Below are 23,076 nucleotides of genomic sequence, written 5' to 3' on the forward strand. Positions count from 1 at the left end.
CTTTCCCTTATGAGCTTGAGAGATAAAACACCTATAGGCTAGGAGAGCGGCCGTCATGATGGTTTGTTTTATTCCGCCTGCAAAAATGTAACGCTTTTCGAGTGACTGCTAACATTTTTTCCTCCTTGAAGGGACGGTAAATGTATTCCACGCGCGTATTGCAACTCCGCTATGAAAGCTTGCTTCGATGTGCTTTTCATTTATTACCGGAGACATTCCTCCGGGCATTGCGCACAAAAAATAAATCGACGTGCTCTTCATTCAGTCTGCTAAACAAGGTCGTTGCAAGCGCATTATCGCGGAAGCTATGCCAGTGATTCGCAATTCCCTGCAGCACGAGAATATTTTTAGAGGATTTCACAAGTTGCGGCCGGGTCTAGCAAGATTTAATCTACATTAAACAAACAAACAAAAAAAAAACGGTAGCGGATAGTTCCCGCTCATCGTGTTCAAGTGGATTACTTGAAGAGGCAGCCCTTTGCTTCAAGAGATCACAATACTCCGTTAGCTATTTAAGAAAGTTATATTAAATAACTTTACACTTCTTGAGACCACAATTGCATTTGTGGGACTGAAACCCGGCACCAGTGAAAGCAGGGGCGGAGAAGAGGGATCATCAAAGCATACAGAGAATGTCGAGAGGGGAAGGGGGGGGGGGGGTCACGCCCATTCTGTATCCTCCGGTAAGTGAAAGCATTCCGATTTAGTGAAAAATCTTAAGACTTACAGCAATACTATTGAAAGAAGACCGTCATTTGTTCAAGCGCTAGAGACGACTACGTTCATTAAATTGTAAGTGTGCTACGGTATGTAAAAAATGCATTGCAACAAAATCCTCTATTAATTTCTGGCACCGTTGTACAGATAAATACCCCAAACATGACTATTGTAGCCGAACACGCGACTGTTCGGAGCTCAGACATTGCTGCATGCAGTTGACGGTTTCTTCAGTTTCTTATTAGAACTCCGAGGAAGCCAACTTGTCGCAAACAACGCAAGAATCACTGAAAGAGAGGAGGGAGTACTCCGCATCCTCTGTGCGCACTAGCAGCCACTACGGCGTCACCGCGCGCGAGCCATCTGCTTTGCTAGCCAGCGGAGCTCCCAGCGGAGTTCTTAAACACAAAAAGAAGACCAAAAGCAAGGCACGCTGAGCGCCCTTTCATTGGTCAGTCGCCGACGCGTGACTCGAAACTCCGTATCGGGAGTTCCATGCGGCGTAACGGAACGTACAGCGTCGTCCGCACCCCGTGGAGCCAATGTGGAGAGAACGAAAGCGCGCGCGGACGTCGGCGTGTTGCGCTGGAGCAAGACTGACGTAATCAAATATATTACTTTAAGTTCAACAAATTCAAATTTATGAAAGTGTATAAGTGATTTCACGGTGATTAATTTGCATTTTGTGTATATACTGCCAGAATAAACGCGAATTAAGTTTCACACACAGAACTATTTTCTGTCGCGTAGTAGAAAGCGGCAGAATAGGCACTATCCGGTTTTGTAGCGTAAACGACGCTGCATGCAACTCTCCAGGAGCCGCTGCTCTCTCCGCTAAGCCTGAAATTCCAGAGGGAGAGAATGCGCTTCCTTCCTCCTCGTAAGCGTTTATCCGTGGGCGAATTCCAAACATTTCTTTTCTTTCCGTGTCTTTAGTGTGCTTTATTGCTCGAACACGTTTCGTTTCTGCGCTCTCATTTTTGAGTTTTCTCGCGAAACCGACTAACGCGTACGACTGCGACCCAAGCCTTCGAACAACTCTGCAGCATAAGGTAAGCATCAGTGGTGTTCTGTTGCCCGCTTGGCGAGTACGGGACGGAAGGCGCTACGGCGGCCTCGGAGCACCCATCGCGAGCGAAGAGGATAGGCCTAAAGCCAGTTGACTGAAGAATGCGCACGTAATCGTGGACGCCCGAGCGGACTCCGGATGCCTTGGATGTTGTGCCGATTCGTCTAGTGTGCGTAAGGGCTCTCTGTGAGGTGTGTCTGCGACGATCGCTCTTGTCCTGCTCTGTGTCAAGCACATACGGGCCGTATGTGTCCCGTGCGGGAAACGAAAATGGAGCAGAACGTGCTGCGTTTCATACATTGAGGAAGACTGTGCGGCCTCCACTGTTTCGGCAACGCAAGCATTCCCGGTTGGAGGTCATATTTCTGCGTGTAACCCGCGTGTTACCTCTGCGACCTGGTTTTGACTGTCATTTGCTTTAGTATTGACTGTGTGTTCCTATGTGTGCGTTATGTACCACGGCGATACGCCGTAACTTCGCGGCCCTTACACAAGCAACACGGCTCGCATTCCTACGATAATGCTCGTGTCGCGTCCTGCGTTTTGTTGTGGTTTGGTCGCAGTGATAAGTGACATCGACCAGGGCTTGCTTTATCTGAGTGGCACACTCTGGAGATAACTAGCGATCGTTAGCGTATTTGCAATTCGCGTTGTTGCAGCATTACGTTTCTGGATTTGGGGTAACAGTACTGTCGATTGCGTGTTCTAATTCATGTTATTCTTATGTGTGCGTGCTTTTGCTTTTGTTGCAGCATGCGCTAATGATCGAGCGGATGACAGTGGGAACTATTACAATATCAGTCAACGCTTGAAAATGAAAGCTGTGCGTAGCACCCTCTCCTCCACGTCGTATGCCACCCACAATGGCCAAACGCCGTTCTACCAATCGAGTAAGTACTGCGCCTGTTTATTACCGTGTACCGTCATGTTCACAGTGCACCGTCGTGATGATCACGTACGCTCAGCCTAGCTAGCGCGTACTCCGCAGCGATTGCTGTCGGGGGCTGCGAGCGTCTTCGCGATAGTGCGACTTTGGCTCTCTCTCGTTGAGCTCCGCGAGTCGCTGTAAATCGTTCTTGCCAGTTGTGTGAACTTAGAGGCAGTTTCTTAATTATCTACAGTACAACACGGCCCAGCGTGTGGCCTTGGTACGTTAAAATGTACCCATCTTGAATTTTTAAAGTGTAGAGTTTTGCGTACAGCGATTTTTGCTGCTCAAAATTTTTTATGAAAATGTTAAACAAACGTCTCATGATCGATCAGCTGAGGGATGTGTAAATGAAAAGCACTGTTTTAGTGTCAGGATGGTGCCAGCAATCGTGGCCTTTCTCCCACGGGAGCAGGTTCTCGGGCTTTGGATCTGCTTGAGTGCCCGAGACGGTGATGTGTTCTCGCAGAAATGACGTGAAAATCCTACTCTGTATGCATTTTTTTGTGTTTTGCTTAATATGTGCTGCCCTCATATACGACATATAATTACATTGACTTTTAACGCTTTCGTCTGCATTATGTGTACTGCTTCACCATTATAATACCTGGTGTTGCCTCGTGTGGATAGCTGGGTCAGTCCTTATGATTTCCATTCAAAATTATTTTTATTCTCTTTCGCTTAGCTGTGCATGATCGTTGAATCGCCTAAAACTGGTGCTCATTTTATTTTGTCACTAATTTAATAAGACTTACTGTGTAGTGAATAGCTGTGCATGTTTGGTCTGCTTACTTTCAAAGCAAGATGTCCCTTTTACAGTAGTTCATATGCTAGGCGCAGATGACACTGTCTATTTCTTGCACAAAACTAGAAAGGGAACCTGATAATATGGCACTATGAATATGTGCAGTAGTGAACTAAGGCTTTTGGCATTGACACACCGTAAGCTGTAGGTGCTAACAAATTCACAACTGATGCTAATTAAAGCAAAAGGAATAGGTATTTTAGAGTGATGCAGCAGTAAATTTGAGCCTTATTTCAATGTCATGTTGTTTGATTATTGAGTATCTTTTCGTACTGATTTTGGGTAATGCTTTTTACTATTACTTTGCTTTCTAGAGCAGATATGATTAGGTGTCTATATAGTAGGAGAGGGTAAGAACAAAGAAAAGAAATTACTTTTCAACTCTAAATTGATACGCTGTTTCACCACATACAGTGTACACCACATCCCTTAAGCTTTCTCCTTTTCTCTGTTAAGGCCCAAGTCAAGTACTGGCAGTAAATACAGTAAAACTGTCTTTATGCAGGCTACTGCCAGAGCTGCTCTGGGAGTGAGACAGATGTCTCCACATCGACCGAGAACTTGAGTGCGGAGGAGCGACTTGCCCTGAGACGCGGGGAGCGGCAGGAACCCCAGGGCGAGGAAACGGCGCTCACCGAGGATGAGCTCAGCTCACGTTCGAACACTCTTGTGATCCGAAACAACAGCTCCATTGATGGTTTTACATCACCATTCTATGGGAAGCCACCAGAAAGCGGTCCTGTAAAGGGCATGACACCATTGCCAGCAGCAAATGCGCCTGTGCGTGAAATCACCGAGATACCTAAGCATTACTTGGACCAGTCCGAAGTGCTCAAGCACCTTGCCAAAGAAGTGCACAAGGACCCTCAATGTGTGCGCAAGGGCTCCACGGGAAGCTTCTCCTTTTCCCAGTCTCACAACGACCTCAGCCCTGTGAGTTACATTTGTAGTGTGCATTATTTCTCTTTCGAAGCCATGAAGCAAGCTGAGGCATCAACCGTGTCTTTTTGTTGGAGTCAGCGGTGCGGTGTGCAGGCTGCATAATCCAAAGACAGGAATAGTTGGAGGGCATTGAGTGGGCTTAATTAGAGGGGGGGGGGGGGGGGGGGGGCATGATGATAGTGATTATGATGCATTGACAGATTACAAATTAAAAATTGCAGCAAGGAATCTGCCACAATGTACTGCGACTAAGGGAATGACTGAATATTTTCGAAACTGGGCTTCTGTGTGTGTGTAGCTTCAAGTTCTATACTATATCTGTATTGCAAATGCAGTACCAGTATGTATCAATATGTTATGCAGTGCAGTATGCTATGCAGTATCAGTATGTTATGTAGGATCAGTATGCAGCATTATTTGACAGGCTTATATGGCATCTGTGGCAGTTTGTGAGCTGGGCACTTGGATCATTAATTCCGAATTGGTAGAGTTGTCGATCAATGTTTCCCAATTTTAGGTTTATATTAAAATTTCGTGTGCCATGTTTTACTGCAGGGCATGGGCAAGTAGCAAGAAATTTGTATTGGCAGCTATTTTTGTGTGTGTCTCTTGCTTTTGCTCGTAATATGTTGGGATAAAAACATGTTGGCTGTGCCACTCGCCTCAAGTAAACTGTGGAAAAAGCCTTTCTGGGCAGCTGTGCTTTAGCTGTGTGGCCTTGATCTACAAGCAGAGTAATTTTCTTTCCCCTGTTGCACTCTAAAGCACCTGTTTTATTAGGTCTGTGCAGAGTTCATGTGGGGCAACACAAACATGTGCAACAAACATGTGTAGCTTTGTTGTTCTTTTTACCGCTCCTACCATTCAATTTTAATGGTGTTAAGGTTTACAAAATCCTGCATTTGCACTGCATGAGTTTCACTGTGTAAATGCTGTAATAGAGCTGATGCTCTCTTTTCTCCTACCATTATACTTTTTCAAAAATTTTCTACCAATCTGTTTCAAACAGTCTTGTCACCCAGAGTTCTTGCTTATTGCAGTAACTCTGACGAAAGATTATACTTGCGTGCCTCGTTTGTCGCATATACTGTCTCGAACTATCACATGTGTGAAGTACCTGTGAGGCTTTATATTCTTGCGCTTCTTCCTTTCACTTTAGGAATTAAGAAGACAGTGTGGGAATATGAGGGCACTGTGTCTGTAAATTGATATGCATATGCTATGCGAGAGCAAAAATTGCAGTCCGAGAGGCAGTGGTTATAATGATGGTGATGTTTTGACCTGAATAATATTCTAAGCTCGCTAGAACCTGGAACATTTTCAGTTTCCAGCTTGCAATAAAAAAAATGTAGTGTGCAGCATAACATTTTGTCACTGCTACTTTTTCTGCCTGCATGGCTTAATTAACAAATAAGGCCAAATTAGCAAATAAGGGTATGAAGTGCAGCTTTTATTTTCACTGCCTCCTGCACACTCAGTTTGTGACTTCTAGTCTTATTTCTAGCTTGTTGCCCTCCTTTGCTGTTGGTAACTGTGCCAAATTCTCATGTAAGACTGAATCGCTCACACTGCTAGCACTGCATCTGTGGAGTTGCCTCCACATAGCATGCTAATTATTATTGGACTGTCTATTTATGGCTGTGCATTATATTGCACCATGTGGGGGTGGGCTTCTTGCCCATAGTGTAACAGGTTCACATTTGTAGCCTTTATCTAATGACACTTAGTTAGAATCCAACATAGTGTAATTTTAATGCAGATTAGCATCAGTTCATGATGCACATCATTATCAGTGCGCACTCACTTATTATTTAGCGTACTGTTCTCATGGCTAGTTTGATTTCATTGATTATTCTCAGTGGGCAGTGAATGCGCGCAAAACAAAATGCTGGTGTAAAGTCCTACATATTGCATATTGTGGGCTGACCCAGTACGTTACTAAGGGTGCCAGGAAGAACAGTCGCCAAATGTTTGCTGTACTTCTGCCACACTTGCCCCACTTGCCAAGGCAGCCTGGCCTGCTGCACAGTTATCGTGTCTCACCCTCATGTTTTATTGCTTCCTATTTACTGCCCCTTCTTTTTACATATCCTCACAGACTTGTGATTATCCAGACACACACATGCATTTTTTAAAATCAGTAAATGTGTTCAACGACATGAAAATGTTGCTCATTCTTGCAGGTTGTGAATGGAGGCAGCAGCTCTCCACGTTGGAAGGTGGCCGCAGTTGACATTGAGGCAGCAGCAAGTGGAGGTGTAGGTGGTGGCAGGGGATCGCCGCCACGCATCTTTTCGCAGCAGCAATCAATGCAGCAGCAGTACCAACAGCAATTGCAGCAGCAAACCAACATGGCTGCTGCTGCAGCTGCACTTCTTTACCAGCAGCAACAGCAGCAGCAGCAACTACAGCAACAGCAACTACAGCAACAGCAGCTACAGCAACAGCAGCAAGCGCATGCTCGTCCCAGTGGAAGTGCCATGACCTTGGAACCGGAGACTGCAGTGCAGGCCGTGCAGCAGTTGCTTGAAGAGAACAGCGCACTGAAGGCTGAGCTAGACATGTACTACAGCAAGGTGTCCCGGCTGCAGCGGTTGGAATTGGAGCTTCAGAAGCTGCAGAACGACCACGACAGCCTGGCGCAGTCAACAGAAAAGCGCGAGCGCTTGCACGGTGCCATGCAGTCTCGCCTTGAGCGGGAGCTCAGCAAGTCACAAGAGGTGTCACGCCGACTCAAAGGTAGGCCTTTCATGGTCAGCACAAAGAAGGAGGCAGCTGTGACTGCATGCCATTTGTGAAAAGCATGAGGGTCATTTCGAAGTGGAGTCAGTTGCGCTACCCAATGCCCTGTGCAGCATCTGTCCATAATTTCGTTAGTGTGGATGCTTTTAAACTATATGACTGATTCCATGGTGCTGCGACTAACCTGATATCAGCAAGGTAATTGAGTGCGCTGACACCAAAGGCACATGCTGAATGTGTTTTCTTAACGTCGCTGCTTGCAGCATTGGCTAAATAAACATCCATCACTAGCCTAGTGTTACCATTATGGCAAGATGGCAGCACCGGTCTGTCATTGTTGAACTGGTCTCTATTGCCTGCCTCTTTTCAACCAGATGATTCAGGACATGTGCATCCGAAATCTAGTTGGCCATTTAGTCACAATTGACCATGGGAATAGAGAAGAGATAAAATTATGGGAAGCCTAAAGTTTAGCCAGTCCCGTCAGTTGGTGCTTGTTAGACCATTGTTAGGGAAAGAATAAGCCTGCTTTCTTGTGGCTTGCACTCATTGAGGCATTGTGTGATGTGTTTACATAAGCTATGGTTCCATTTCTAGGCTTTTGAGTTCTTGCTCACCTTTATCACCTTGATTCAGCGTAGGGCTGCACTATCCCTCAACTGAAGTGGTCACTATTCTTTGTGAACATACTTGGCAGTTCCTGAAATATAATTTTGGGATTTTTTCAATTTTAGCATATGAAGGGTGTTTCTCAAGAAACTGTTTATCGTAGGTTAATAAAGAGTGCTTTCGTAGTATAGTGACTGTTTCACTTAACTTGAGCGGTAGCAATATTTTCATGGAGTTAGGATGGGTTAGGGATGGAGGTCCATTTGCAGTTATAGCTGTAATCTTCTGAGACCTTTATAAAAGCCTTAACTGCCTTGTGGCTCAGACTTAAGCATTTGTTTGCATGTATAAGTTAATATTTACTGGGGAAAGAAAGTAAACCAGGAGAAGGGCAGAATTATTAATGAGCATGTGCCCAGTTGGTAATGTGACACTGCACAAAAAGGAAGTTGGAAATATAAGGGCAAAGGGACAAGACAGTTAGTAATGTGACCACACACCCCATATTGGGAACGAAAGCTGTGTTCCTTCATGTCTTTTTATGTGTACCTGTGTGTGTGCACATGTGTATATGTGTGTGGGGGCATGCGCTTGCACATGTCATATTGACCAAGGGAAACAAAAAAGCAGTTGGTACTTTTCTCTGTCATTGACTTAAAGAGTCAGCAAGCACGAGGGCATGTTCTAGGAATGGATCTTGCATTTCAATGTGGGACTTACTGATGCACAGCTGTTCTGGAACCACTTTTTCGGGCAAGGAAGGCTAAATTGTATTTGCTTATTTTACTTGTACAGAGCAACTGGATGCCACACTGACACAGCTGTCTATTCGATCGGTAAGTGTTGTAAAGACTACCTACATCACATCTAGTTCTTTCATTTATGTACTGCCAAGAGTTCTCAAATGTGGCACGTGTTTGATCTGCAGCTGCCAGACCACGGTGACTCTGAACTGAAGAAAGAAGTCAGCAGAAGGGATGTGCTAATTGCACAGCTTCTCACGCAAAGTAAATGTCCTTTCATTCAGTTTCACATAGGCATATACGAGATACCCAATTTGAGGTGACTGAAGGGCAGACATATGCATGCAATTTAAATTAACATTAGGTGCCCAGTGAAAGACATTCTATTCTTGTAGTACTTGTGGTATTCTTGTAGCAATAATCATAATATACTTGCCTAAGGGAGTCTTGCAACCATGGGATTCCTGTTTTACTTTACGCAGACAAGGAGCTTACTGCTGAGAAGGAGCGCAAGGAGATAGAGCTACAGGCACAACGAGCGACACTGCAGGAGCAGCGCAACCACATCGATATCCTTGACAATGCACTGAACAATGCACAAGCCAACGTGGTCAAATTGGAAGAAGAGGTAGGAACTGGTAACGTGTCTGCCTGAAGAATGGCTCCACATGCAAACTATATGTGCACGTGTGTGTGTGTGTGTTGAATGAATATATTTCTTCATAGTGCAACAGGTTGTCTGACTCCGGTATCCCTAGACACTGCATTCTCTTCCATGCATTTCAGTGCGTGTTTATGTAGTCGTCGTGCGCCCTGTCTAAGCCTCAGAAATACTTCTTGGGCTGTCGATGGGGCACAGATTGGGTAAATTTATGATGCGGGGCGCACTGGAGTATTGTGAGCTCAATGTCCAGACTTCTGCTTACAGTTTTTGAAATGCAAGGTTAGCATTATATTCAATCTTGTTCTGTTAAGCAGTGGCATTTTTGAGAACCTGCCTGTCATTGTTTCCTGCTTCTCTGATGTGTTCGTGAAACGCTGTGTCACACTACCTTTTTTCTTTTTTTTCTCTGCAGTGTCGCAAGAAGCAGTTTTATGTGGAACGGGCTGGTCAGCTTCAGAAGCATCTAGCCGAAATGCAGATGGCGAGTGAACGGAGGCTGCAGATGGAGAAGCGTTTCCGAAGCCAGCTGGAGCGGGATGTAGAAAACCTTACCGCACAAAAGGTGGGTAACGTGTTTCTGTTTTTTGATCCACAGTGCATTAGCTTTTAGTTATTTTGTTACAGCATGCATGCTCAAATGATTCTCATTTGAATGAATCTTTTACTTGCTTTTCTGTTTCATTAATAATCCCAGCACTACAAATTTGTTCCTGTATATATGATCTAGGTTGTTTTGAGTACCTTAGGAATATTCCTCACAATTGGCGTGTTTAAATCTATGTTGTTCCTCCTCTTCTTTCTTTTCTTATTATTCACCTTTTTGAACACTGCTAGTTCCCGGTGTTCATACACAACTTGTACACATGCACCATGTGCTTAATAAGAAACCTTGGTTGCTCTAATGCGGCTCTGAAAAGAAAGAAAAGCTAAAAATGAAAATAAAGAAAAACAAAGCTGTAGATGGAGCACTGTAGCTTTGCATAATGCACCACAGAAATGTGCTGTTACATGTATAAATGGGCAACTCCTTGTTGACTGTGAAAGCTCAGTTTTATTTCACATATTAACTTTGCATTCTAATCAAGTACTCTGAAAAGTGGGACTGACTGAGCAGACACTATATAAAGGGACACTAAAGGCGAATATTAAGTCAAGCTAAGTGATAGTTTAGTGTTTGAGAAGGTATATAAGGCATCAATATTATCGCGAACAAGAGATTTAGTAATAGAGAAATTGAAGCAAATGCAGGACACGATTAGAGACTCCCCCGGGACATTCAAGCACTAGCCCGATGATAAAGACATTCCTCCTTACAGTTATGTCACTAGTACTCAACTACTTCTAATAAAAGGGTCATTGTACTATAGCATTATAAGACGAAGGAAAATGCTACTTGTGCAGTTTTGTTTTATTTTTAGAAAAAGAACTCATTGACATTACATGTGACATCGACGTAGGTGGTCGAAAGGTTTCATTTTCTCCACTCTGCGCAGCCCGCACTTTTGCATTTTAGTAGTTTCGTTATTGCATAGTGTTATGCCGGTTTTGTTGGCTTACGAAAAAATCACACAAACTGCAAGTAGCAGAGAACGCCATGTCTGTGTGATGTCGCGGGATTCCCGAATGGTCTGCGCCACTTGACCAAAAGCAGCTGCAGCAGTGAATCCAAAGCTCTGTCTTGGCTAGGTTTCTCCATGGCCGTGCGTTAGCGTTTTGCACCGAAAACTGTAGCGCTGTCTGTCAGGCATCGTTTTGCTTAGTGATGGCGTATACAATCGCCACTCCCTGCTTGGAGGCAGGCAACTTTAATTGTGCTAAAGGTATGCGGACCCTTCAGATGCAGCTTTCTCGTAAACTAAGTGTTATCTTGACACGAAACAAGTGCTGCAAGATTTCTGGAATTGTATTTTAGCAGTCCACGTCGACTTAGTTTTTGCCTTTAGTGTCCCTTTAAGGAGGAGGCACACAGGCAGCGCTAAAAACAAATTCATTCACATGCGAGGGTATTCAGAGAATTACTTCCAGGAATTGCGTAAAGTTGCAAGTTGGAAATACTGCTTATCAACAGCAGTCTGTCCTTTGCTTGCTGTGTAAAGTGTGTCCAAAACGCATCTGATCTAGCGAGTTGTGAGTAACTTTCCTTAATTTCTTGTGCCTTCAGACCGATGGTAAATCACCTAGCAATCCAAGGAAGGAATCGGAGGACGTGGAGATCCTCAAGAAGACATTGAGAGAGTACGAGGAGAAGATAATTGGCCTGGAAAACGAAGTGGCAAAGGTGGGTAGCCAGTCGAAAAATAGGAACGGCATATATCAGCATGTGAAATTGTAGGGCACATTGTAAGCTTCGTTTTGTTTTCTATGCTTCCAGTGGGAGCAGAGATACCTGGAGGAAAGCACAATGCGCCAAATTGCTGTGGATGCTGCTTCTGTGCCCAAGTAAGCGTTGCTGCGCAACTTGTTTTTCCTGTTGTTGCAGGCATGGTTTTAGCATAGACTTTCCCAAAGAATGGCATTTTCGCCATCATTTGCCGTATCTGTGCGAGGCGTGAAGTGCGACATACCGGGACCACACAGTACAGGTGTACTGCGTAAAATGCTACCAGCACCATTTACTCTTGGTTCAGATCTCGTCTCAATCTGTGATGTCATAACACAACTGACTGAATTTTCGCTCACCAAGGGAACTCAAAAAGTGGCCCAACATAATGGAATCTCATCAATTTGAACTTCTGGTTTATTCTAGCTGACGCTGTGGCCCTGTCAAAATTATTCGTTTTTCAGTGTGTAAAACGCCCTGTAATCCAAATACGTAAGCGTTTGGAGCAGTTAATTCAAACATGCCACTCTGTCAGCCATGCTCTCTGCAGCGCATCAACTCGTGCGCCTGCACATCTGACCCAGCAGTGCGGCCGCACACTGGCTGCTGCTCCCATCTGTGTATGGGTCTGCTTTGACACCTTACGTACTGTTCCACTTTCAAGGAACACTAAAGGAAAATATTACGTCAAGCTTGAGTGATAGATTAATTCGAGAATCTCTAAGGCGTCAATATTATCGCAAACAGAGCCTTAGTAATCGAGAAATTGAAGTAAATGCAGGGCATGATTAGAGACTCCCCCTGGGACATTCAAGTACTTGCACGATGACGACAACACTCCTCATTCAAATTATGGCACTAGTACTCAACCACTCGTTATAAAAACATCATTGTATTGCATTATAAGATGAAATAAAATGCCACTTAGCCACTTGTATTTCATTTTTAGAAAAAATGAACTCATTGATGTTACCCTTGAGAACGACGCGGGCGGTCGAAAGGTTTAGTTTTCGCTCGACTCCACGCCGCCCACGCTTTCGCATTTTACTAGTTCCGTTATTGTGTGGTGCTGCGCTCGTTTTGCTGGTTCGTGGAACTCGCGCAAACAGCAAGTAGCTGAGAATTCAATTTCCATGCGATGTCGTGAGATACCCGAACGGTCTGTGCCACTTGACTAAAAAGCATCTGCAGCGGCGAATCCACTGCTCTGTCTTGGCTCGGTACCGCCATCTGTCAGGTGCCATTTTACTCATTGACGGCAGCAAAGGGTGGTGATGGCACATGCAACGTCACCACTCTGCCGGTTTGGTGGCGGGAGGTTTGAACTTAAAAAAAAGGTATTCGGACCCTTCAGATGCCATTTCTCGTAAACTAAATCTTTTCTTGGCACAAAACAAGCGTTGTGAGGTTTCTGAAATGGTATTTAAACAGTCCATGTCACCTTAGTATTTGCCTTTAGTGTCCCTTTAACTGTGCTGTTAAGTTGGCAGTTTTCAGTACAGGTTGGCCCAGAATCAACGAAGCGCTTCATAAATGGTTATCCCAAAAAGATGATCACGTTAGAAAATCCAATCAAGAAGCCATACTGCATTCGAAAGTTGTCACTGTTATACACTGCTTCAATAGTGCACATGACAATGCCACCAGTGATTCGGATTTATTGGTTACCGACTTTGTTGTAGTTGTACAGCTGGCATTGAAATGGCTGCGTAGTTGATGCTTGTGTCCAAGTGCTCAGTTATCAAACGAATAATAATGAGCACAAAGTTCAGAGGTGGCATGTTTGTAGGGTATGCCTTAATCTTGCTTCAAGTGTTTGCCATTGCCTGATATATGCACTTCTACATGTTGTGCCTTTTGTGAAATCTGAAAAGCCACAATGGGAAATATTAAGCCTCTATAACTTGTGATCACTTTCACGTTGTTTGCAGGGATGCCAAGATAGCTGCATTGGAGCGCACCTCCCAGGAGAGCGAGAAGCTGATTGCGCAGGTCCGGTCAGAGAAGCTCAAGCAGATGGACGAGCTTTATGCATCACAACGAAAGTGCGCTGAGCAGGAAGGAAAGTGAGTGCTTCCTTAGCCCTGCCATTTGTGAGCAATGACTTTTCTGTTTTTCTGGCAAAATTAGCAGCAGTAACGTGGTGTGTCGTCAGCTGCTTGGCTGTTGTTCTATCTGGTTAGAGTGGATGGCTGTTGTGTGTTCATTGTGTATAATCTTCAAGTCCTCTGTGTTTGCATGTGCAACTAATGTTGTCTGGTGAACCACCTTAAATTAAGATTGTGGCCTGGTGCGCTGCCTGCAGAAGAGGATCGGACTGAAACATATTAGATTACGAGTGCCTGCTGCCAGCAATAATTTTTTACAGGTTGCATTTGAAAGAGTAACTTGAGAAACTTACGCGGAAAGTCCAAGCGGACACGATCGTTTTTATCATAGGATACTGGAGCACTGTGCATTTAGCTCCCAGCATATGGCTGCAGGTAATAACCAGAAGTAGGACTCTATAAGCACCAACGCATGCATAGACCAAACATTTTATTGAAATCTTGCTCTAATAAAGGTACCTGCTATGGGCCGCCCTAATAATTTTAAATGTGTCTCAATAAGCACTAGAAATGCAATCAGAGCAGCCATTTGATACGTGGTTATGTATTTGCTTGTTAAATATGTGTATTCATGGTATCTACGCTATGTAACAGACCGTAGCTACGTGCAACTGTAGTGCATATGTGAGGCGTTTGCTTTGTGTACAACAGGGCTTGAGTGTGCACTCAAGCTCATATGCTCCAGTCTGGCCGTACTACTAGGTGCAGACTAGCTTTATCCTGCACCAACTTGGCTGACAGATAGCAGCCACATTCAGTTTGCGTACATTGAAGCACTATCAATTACCCAATATGAAGCGCAGCCTGCCAATGCATCTAACGAAAAGTGAGCACATGCGCTGTGGCAAGTGTGCGTGGGGTCCAACCGTAAGCTTCTCGTGGTTCGAGGCTAGGTGAGTGTTCAAAGCTAGTCGAAGTTAGTGAGACCCGACGACTATGGCACCGATAAGCAGGGTTGCCAAAGTTGAATTCCTATGCGGGTGGCCGTGGCAAAGCGCGAGTACATGACAGTCAGCTTCTTCTGGAAGTACATAATTATCAAAATTCGAAAGCAGGTTTTTGCTTACTTCAGCCTGTTTATTAAACTGCATCAATAAATATACACAGTAACAGTAAGAAGTGCACTGATCAAAATACCCTTCTTGATTGATGTCAGCTACTGGTCAATAGCAGCTACATATGAAAATCTGCTATATTACAAAATAAAGCAGCCCGAAAAGTGAGGAGCAGGCTTCTGTTGAAAGAAGAGCATCGGAGTAAAAGGTGACCACGTTCCGCTTGCAAGCTCCACGCACCGCACACAGCTTCGAAATTTGGTTGAGATGTTCACAGCTGTGTATGCTATCCATGGACTGTGTTTTTTCACCAAGCCCAAGGGGTGGTTCAGGCGCCTTTAAAAATGACAAAGGCAGAAATGAAAGGATGCAGTCTACTTAGGCCTAACTTGTTCACCTTTTGTTTGTCTGATATATGCCAATGAATAGAAAAGTTGGGCTGTGTGGTTTCCATGGCAGTACTAAACAATTTGTGCTTCTCCGAGCATGATTTGAAAACTTACGGAGCTCAGATTGAGTAACAGTGCTACATGAAAGACAATTAAAGGCCTTTATACATTGCAGTACCCTAATATTCGCATGTATGTGCTCTCATGAAGCATGCGGCTTGGGCCCCATCTTTATGCGTGCCTTTTTTGTTGTGTGTAGGCTGAAGGACCTGGAGTCCCGGCTCGCAGAGAAAGATGCCATGATTCGAGTACTGCAACAGCACTCCCAGGAGAAAGATGCGGTACTGCAGAGCGCTGTCATGGGGCGACCACGGCATGCACGGGCAGCTTCCTCTGTCACGTTGGGCTCTGCCGCTACGGGGACAGCTGCACATCGCAGGACAGGCAGCAAGGATGAGATTGGTGAGATTTCCACTGCCATTATCTGTGGGCCTTGCCTGGAAGATACCTTTCGGTACATTTTTCTTACAATTGAAGAAAGATTTTGTCATGCATGGTAGAACTCTACTGATTTTAGGTACGCTTGACCCATTCCATGTACCAAAATTTAGAACCATGCATCACGCATGTAGTCACAGCTTGTGCTGTTTTTCAATGACACACACACAGAACCACACCCACATGCATAAGAGCGAGGAGTTGTCAGCAGCATATGTGTATGTTACTCCTGCTTTTGTATGTAGTTTACTTAGCTTGCTTAGCTTTTACTTTTAAAGCTGCAGTGAGTGCATCGACTAGTCCAGGTGAACATGCTATTCCCAATCCTGCTTTTGATTCCACTTTGCCTCCTTCTTGCTAAAATATCACTAACAGTACAGTACAGTGGGCTTGCGATAACTGAAAGTAGGCTAATTTCGGTTAATTAATACAAAAACTAAATATTTTTGTTGGGCTGCCGTGTTTGCATTGCATTTTGAATCTGTGGTACTCAAGCAAGATAAGCAAGTATTTCAGTTAATTTGGACTGTATGGGTAAACATGGGAGGGGAATGCAGCCAAAACCATCTTTATAAAGGACATTCATGATGTGTAAATGGTCAAAATAGGCCCTTGTTTTATATTAATGCCACTGCATGCATTTGTTGATGAGCACAGCTATAAAATGGTGCAACAGGCTTAGTTGCTGTCCGATCATGTATGGATCTTTTCATATAGCTGTCCTGAGAATCTACCTATTGGAATGGAACAAGAAATGCATGTGTAATGTGGAACTACAATGGTAGATCCAGATCAAGTTTTTGTGCTCTGTATGGAGCAACACTATTCCAATGACAGAATGAGAGCGTGAATTGTGTGTTCCTATGGCAGATTGAGAGCAGCCACCGATTCCGGATTGCTCTGTGGAGCAAACATATTTGCTCCGCCGAAATCGTCAGATTTGACTGGAAGGTCCGCATGATGTATTTCCTTCACCCGCCCCTACTTCCTCTCAAGGTGGTCTATTTTGGGTCACGAGCAGCTATGGACGACATGGGGGGGGAAACATGCACGTTGCATCGTGCCATTCATTTTTGTTCTTGCTCCTGAATAGTGACAGCTCCGACTCAGCTCCGAGTCCAGTGATAATTCTTCTAACACGGAAGAAAAGCAAACGGATGAAATGCTGGGATGATCCAGATGGTGGTGGTGATGGTGATGAGGCCTACCCGATCCACCTATAGTCTAACACCCTCTCACTTGATTTTCCTGTACTAAGTGCCCGCGCGAGAATGCACGCATTCCATTCGCAGATTTGGCGAGAGCAATCTCAATCGAAGCAACACGCTCCGTTCGTGCCGCGGCCGAGCGCTCGCGATCTGCCCTTGGAATTCAACATAAGTAATAAACCACCTTCTACATTGGCTTATATTTCTATCAACTGATTCAAAATTTCGATAATTCAAGCAAAGTTCTGTTGATCTGTAAAAATAAGCGAATGCAACTTTAGGTGCTTCTTTCTATTTGTGTTTGCTTCTACAATGGATAGTTTTCAACTGACAGAATGGAACTTGTTTCAGGCTCTTCTAGTCTCTCCGGCGTGGTCACCAGTGAAGCAGCAGCTAGTGCAACAAGTACTGCAGTCTCGCAGTCACAGTGCTCAGATTCCAAGAAGAGTATCGATGAACAGCTCAAGGAGTTTGGATCCCGACTCTCTAACAAGGTCAGAAACGTTCTCTCTTTATACCATATTGTTGCTAGTTCAATAAGCCATTGGCTCATTGAATGAATGTTTCATTTTCTCAATTTGTTTACATTCTGGTTGTTTACCTAAAATGACTTCACAATATATCAACAAAATCATTTATCATACAGTACTGCCCACAATGCAAGGTTTACAGGAAGATGGATATTTGAAGAAATAAACTGTCATTGAACAAGGGATGTTTCAGGCTGGAGCCATTGTTTCAAAGTCCCCTTAGCCTTACAAAAAGAAGTCTCCTTGTTAAAATTTTGGTGCCAGGCTAAGACATTCCTTGTTTGACTACTGTTGCCCAGAACACAGTTTTGTTAAATGCCATCGCTCCTGAAGAACTGGGTGGCTCTGATGATGATGAGGCTTTTGCAAACCTTTCAAAGGGTTTGTTTGCTTAATGATCAGGCAACTTCAGTCAGTATGATAAGTAGTATCTCGTGGCTTTTAAGGCTGTAGATGTGGCAGATATACCCACCGCGGTAACACTCACTATAGCATTGCGCTGCTGAGCGCCAGGTGGATGGTTCAATTCTGGCGATGGTGGCTGCATTTCGACAGGGGCGAAATGAAAAAAAAAAATGTTCGAATACGCGGGTTTAGGTGCACAATAAACAATCCCAGGTGGTCAAAATTAATCCAGAGTCTTCCGCTATGGCATGCCTGATGATCAGATCATGTTTTGGCACGTAAAACCTTGGAATTTAGTTTAATGTGGCAGAAATATTTTGTGATGGCCAGTGATAGGTGCCTTGCACAGTTCTGTGTTGTAACTTTCACATATTTGACATTGTGACTAGCTGCCCACAAGTGCTCAGCCTTGTTGAAAATGAATTCTACTGTAGTAGCTGTGTAGTAGTTGTATTAGTAATGCAATAGCTTGCTTGAGTTGCCATTCTGAAGGTTTGCAACTCTTTGCATTTGCAGTTTTTCTTTTAAATCACCGGCAACTTTGATGGGCATATCCGCTCGTGTCGAGGGAAATGAGGTAAACGCATGGGTGTGAACTATGAACGGCGAAAAACCCTGTGTTGTTTCTGTGTGCTTGCTAACAGCCTGAAAAGCTCGAGTTTGTTACCACAGTTTGTGATAACTATATCTTAGATGTGATATGTCCTAACCGTGTGCCTACTAAATGACAAAATAAAGCAGATTGTGTGTAGTCTGCTATGGTTTGTTCCTGTGCTCGGAAGATGTAATGCAGATGCACAGCATGGCGTAAATTGACATAAGTTGAACTGCATGGCATTATATGTGGTTATCTAGAGCTGTTCCTGCACTATGTGTGTTGCGTGTTAGTAAGGAAAAGTATGCTCCCTTTTTTGTAGGGAGTTTCGTACCCAGCTTACCGTATGTAAGTTTGGTATTGGGGATTGCTCTTATGAGAATGCGCTAGCATCAATGTACTTTGTTTGCATTGATTGTTAATGACTTTGCATGAAATTGCAGTATAAAATTATTAATTTATTTCCATATTGGCATTTAAATTCGCAACGAGACTTTCTTACATTTCACTAGCATTAAAATCATGAATAGTTTTCCTTGTGCGAAACGAGGATGAAATGATTCAGTTCTAAGAAGCTGCACATCTGGATGCTTTATTCAACTTTGCTTTGGTGGAGAGATGGGCACTGCTACAAGTTGCGCGTCCCCTTCGATCATTAATTAGTATTTGTGTCATGTCTTGGCTGCATCACAGGATGCCTTTGTGCCATGACGATGTGTAAGGCGCAAAATAATATATCAGCACTCCTTCATTAATGCACTTTACCCAAGACAGATCACTAGAGAAACTTAAAGAGGACTGTGATAGACGTTTTATGCTATACGTGATGGCGCTGATGATGTGGCTGGCAGTTTTTACTCACCCATTTGTAATCTATTTGTTTGCTGCTCCAGGAATCAATAATAGACACATTGCGGCTCGACAACGAACACACCACCACTCGGCTTTGGAGGGTCTGAAGAGAGAGAGCCGCCTACTTGCCCACACCTGCTGCGATCACTCACTCGACTCATCTGCTGCTGCCCATTCCTGCCTCACGGACTCCTTTCCTCTACGTGCCTCTTTCCTTCCCCAGTGATGACTCCTCACTGCACTTGCACACATGCATGCCACCATCACACCAACTGCATCTGAAGCGGCACGCTGGCTGGCCAGCTGGTTTCACTGGCCCCAGTTTGATGTACAAGGAAAACAAGGGAGCTTGGCGAACTCGACTTTCATTTTTCTTTTTGGGAATGCTTTCCGTTTTGTTTTTGACTGTTTCCAACATGGGAGTGCTTGGTAAACGATAGCGTGTGCAGAGTTCGCGTCTTTGCTTTTCATGTGCTCGAGTCAGTGCGAACAGGAAGAGACATCACCTCCACTGTCATCAGGAGGCACTCTTTTGCATTCTTTCAATGTCCCCTCCTTCTTTTATTGGCTGCGCCACTTCTTTTCGTCCCTGAAGTTTCAAGGCAGAGCGGTGTGTGTCTGTGTCTGCCAGGTCCCAAAGTTGCTGTGCTAATATTTACATCATGTAGAAAGAAAAACTGGTGAACAATGTTTAGTGCTCTGCTTCTGAATGAAGCGTGTTTTGTTTTAGATGATCGTGCCATTATGGTTGGAATCTTGCTTTCTGTTATACTTTATAGAATTTGTAACATTCGGGCCCTGGTGGAATCGGTCTTCCTGTCTCCTGTGAACCTTCTGCCAGACTACGCACTGCGTCAAACTTGTATGTTAATTCAGTGCGTGCTGGGGGATTCATGGCTTGTTGTAAGGTGTGTGCTTTTGTGGTTTGTGAACTGGTGCCTCTGTGAAGAAGCTAGTCAGTGTTTCTTGGTGCCAGGAAAACTAAATTAGGAAGTGTGTGCCGGTCTACAAGATGTGGTTTCACCCTCTCCGTGCTCCAGAAGAGAGCGGACGACTTTCCTGTGTGCAAGTTTCTTTTTTTTCTTCTTCTTTGCTGCTTACTTGTAGCCCGAAGAAGGAAGCAAAAGAATTAATTTAGCTGTGGTCTCTTTTAGTGTTAGCTTTTAGCTTATTTAGTTGCACATTCTTCATATGTACCTGCTGTGAAGAGATTGTGTCAGCACCCAGTGCTTAGTAAACTATCTGTTGCCATGAACAAGCCGGTTTGTCGATCATGCTCCTTTGCACATGTCGAAGAGCATTGGAGAGGGTTATGTTAACATCAGCTGCCTGTTGATCACGCTGATAACCGGTTACCTGCGCATACTCAGTGCCCCCATCCCCCTTCTTTTGTGTATTTGTCTCCTTTTAATTTTCTGTCAATATGATTTGTATTATGGATGCACTGATAAATAGGAGCAGATAATTAGCGCTCCTTGGTGGCTTTCTTGTACCTCCATTTTGGCGACAAAACGGTTGAAAGAATATTTTAATATATTTCATGTAAATGTTACATTTTTGAAAAGCACTGCAAGAGTACAGTTGTGCCTTCACATTTGTAGAGCATACAGTTCATTAAAGCAGTGTTTTAGGAAAGAGTTCTTTTTAAGCTCTGCACTGCACCACAAGCCAGAATGTGTTGGTGGCAGGGTTGTCACATTTACAGTGTGAAACTTCTGCAAGCCATCATTGAGCACGAGTTTATTCCTAAGGCTTGTGCCTTGATGAAAGGTGGCATTCTATGCCACTCAACCATTTGTGGCAGTGGCACGTGTGAGATGATGTCATGATAGAGATACAAGGACTGTAGAAGATATGTGCATTTCTTGTCCAGAACAAAAGAATCTCTTACATATTTTGTCTACACAACTGATCCATCCCCACGCCGTTTCTGTTAATGGGGTGCCTATTGACGAGGCGGCAGGTGCTATTGCACTCTTTTTGGGGACCATCCTTTCCTTTCAGGAATGACTGACGACTGTTGAGTACGACTGTGCTGAAACTTTTTATACAGTATTCCACTGTTGACCTCGTTCCCCTTTGCCTCACTGTTGTGACGTGGCAGATTCATTGTACCAGAACTTTGCTTTGCAACAAGGCACACATTCTCTCAATACTGCATCGCGTTCAAGTCTCTTCAAGAACAAAGTAGGTGTCCTTCGTGTTCTCGACACTTGACTCTCACAAGTATGGCAGCCTTTATTGGGAAGCTCATTCTTTCAAAGTGGAATACTGTAAGAGCTTTTTTAGCGTGCTTTAGTAGTGAATTTTTTTTTTTTTTTTTTTTGAGCCAATCGAGAGTGCATTGGCACAAGTCTCTGTCCCAGGAAAGTGTGAGCTAGCTACCTCTGGCAGTCACCTTCTCCAGCTCTTTCTTTTTTTTTTTCTCTCTCCAAAACTTTCCATTTCCATTGGAAGTGCTCTGTAGTGTAATGGAGACTGTGCCACCTGCCTGCTGTTTGGCTTTGTGGTGTACATATATATCTTGTGCTTATCTGTTAGCATATGGGTGTGTGTGTGTGTGTGTGTATGGGTGTGTTAGGAAAGAAAGTGACTGGCGCATTGAGCACTGTGTGCTGGCCGCATATGCACAATGCCAGAGAATGAAAAGACGTGTTTTGTTTTTCTTTGTGGTGTGTGCTGGCGAAAAAAAAGCAAACAAAAGCACATTGTTATTTTTTTCTCATTATTTTTATTGTTTAGAGCCTTGCTTCTTTATTTTTTTAAACTGGTACAAAACTTTAGCGTAGCGTCAATCAAATGTGCTTGCTCAAAAGTGGCAGCAATGTTGGCGTGAGTCGGAAGTCTGTCTGCCATTGTTTGTAAGCTGTCAAACAAGGCTAAGGGGACTATAGTCGAATCCATATAGCCCCAATTTTTATATCGGTTGAGATGCAGCGACGTTTTGCTGGTGTATTTTAATGCCCCGGATGTTCTTGAGGGACAAAAGCAAGATTGTCCGTTCTGCCTTACTTGGTTAACATTTAGAAAGAAAAATCCACACATGTACACGGTGTACCTGTACGTGTAACTGTGCAGGTTTTGCCTGCAGTTAAAAAGGGGGGCCTGTTCCGATTCACGTTGGCTTCTTTATATTTACAATTTTTTTTACCTTCCCCTTCATACATTTTATTAGTATGCCATCTGCTGTGCAATGTTCTAATTGCTGCAAAAGAAATATATTGTCTAGTCCTGGTGCCATTTATGTTTAGCAAGTTTTTGTTTTGTTTTCCTGCAAGTTTTTTTTAATTATTTTCAAGCACAGAGATAATGTGGGTCATTGGTTAGTATCTCAATGTTTTATTCAACAAGGCTGTTTTCTGTATAGTAAATATTCTGCACTGCTTCACAATTTGTTCAATTGGTGCAGAAATTAGCCTCCTTATATAACTTTGTGACAAATAAAAAAAAAAGAAGAAATACTTGTCTCTCCTTCTGTCGCTGCTTATTTACAAGCTAACATGCCAGCTGCAGTAGACAGCTTGCAGATTAGCTCCTTTGTTTACACTACAAAGTCACCCCAACACGAGCCGTAAAAAAAAAACACTCAACAGAAAGGTTATTTCAGCTGTATTAGTAAACTGCCATTCTAGAATACTGAAATACGCTCTTGCCGTGAGATGGCTTGACAAGCCGAAAGACGCAAATGAATAATGGCTGGTACTGCGGCACCGAATTTCCAAACTCCAGATCACCGTGACAACATTGATTGGGATGGTGTTTACTCATGCTTAATTCATTTTTAATTGTTGAAGACGCACTACATTACATTTCAAGAGAGCCAAAGACTGAACTTCGCAAGTTTCGAGAACATTTACTGGGCCCATAGCAACCCGAATATGAAAAAAAAGGAATAAT

At 43.8% G+C, this 23,076-nt stretch overlaps 1 protein-coding gene across 5 annotated transcripts in view; it reads left to right on the forward strand.

Moving 5' to 3' along the window:
- The window catches only part of LOC142572423 (uncharacterized), a 38,342-nt gene extending 15,686 nt beyond the window's left edge, over window positions 1-22,656 (forward strand). The window contains exons 1-15 of one of the 5 annotated variants that reach the window (XM_075681523.1): window positions 1,522-1,597; window positions 2,539-2,676; window positions 4,025-4,452; window positions 6,645-7,200; window positions 8,608-8,648; window positions 8,741-8,819; window positions 9,038-9,183; window positions 9,632-9,781; window positions 11,381-11,497; window positions 11,591-11,658; window positions 13,471-13,605; window positions 15,351-15,553; window positions 17,149-17,291; window positions 18,249-18,309; window positions 19,221-22,656. In XM_075681523.1, the coding sequence (XP_075537638.1) occupies window positions 1,579-1,597; window positions 2,539-2,676; window positions 4,025-4,452; window positions 6,645-7,200; window positions 8,608-8,648; window positions 8,741-8,819; window positions 9,038-9,183; window positions 9,632-9,781; window positions 11,381-11,497; window positions 11,591-11,658; window positions 13,471-13,605; window positions 15,351-15,553; window positions 17,149-17,291; window positions 18,249-18,260 (2,235 nt within the window). In that variant the 5' untranslated portion in view covers window positions 1,522-1,578 and the 3' untranslated portion in view covers window positions 18,261-18,309; window positions 19,221-22,656. The other 4 variants (XM_075681521.1, XM_075681524.1, XM_075681525.1 and 1 more) reach the window with 4 other exon arrangements.
- The last annotated feature ends 420 nt before the right edge of the window (window positions 22,657-23,076 follow it).

This window comes from Dermacentor variabilis, chromosome 2 (assembly GCF_050947875.1).
Source record: "Dermacentor variabilis isolate Ectoservices chromosome 2, ASM5094787v1, whole genome shotgun sequence".
In the NCBI taxonomy this organism is placed as follows: domain Eukaryota; kingdom Metazoa; phylum Arthropoda; class Arachnida; order Ixodida; family Ixodidae; genus Dermacentor; species Dermacentor variabilis.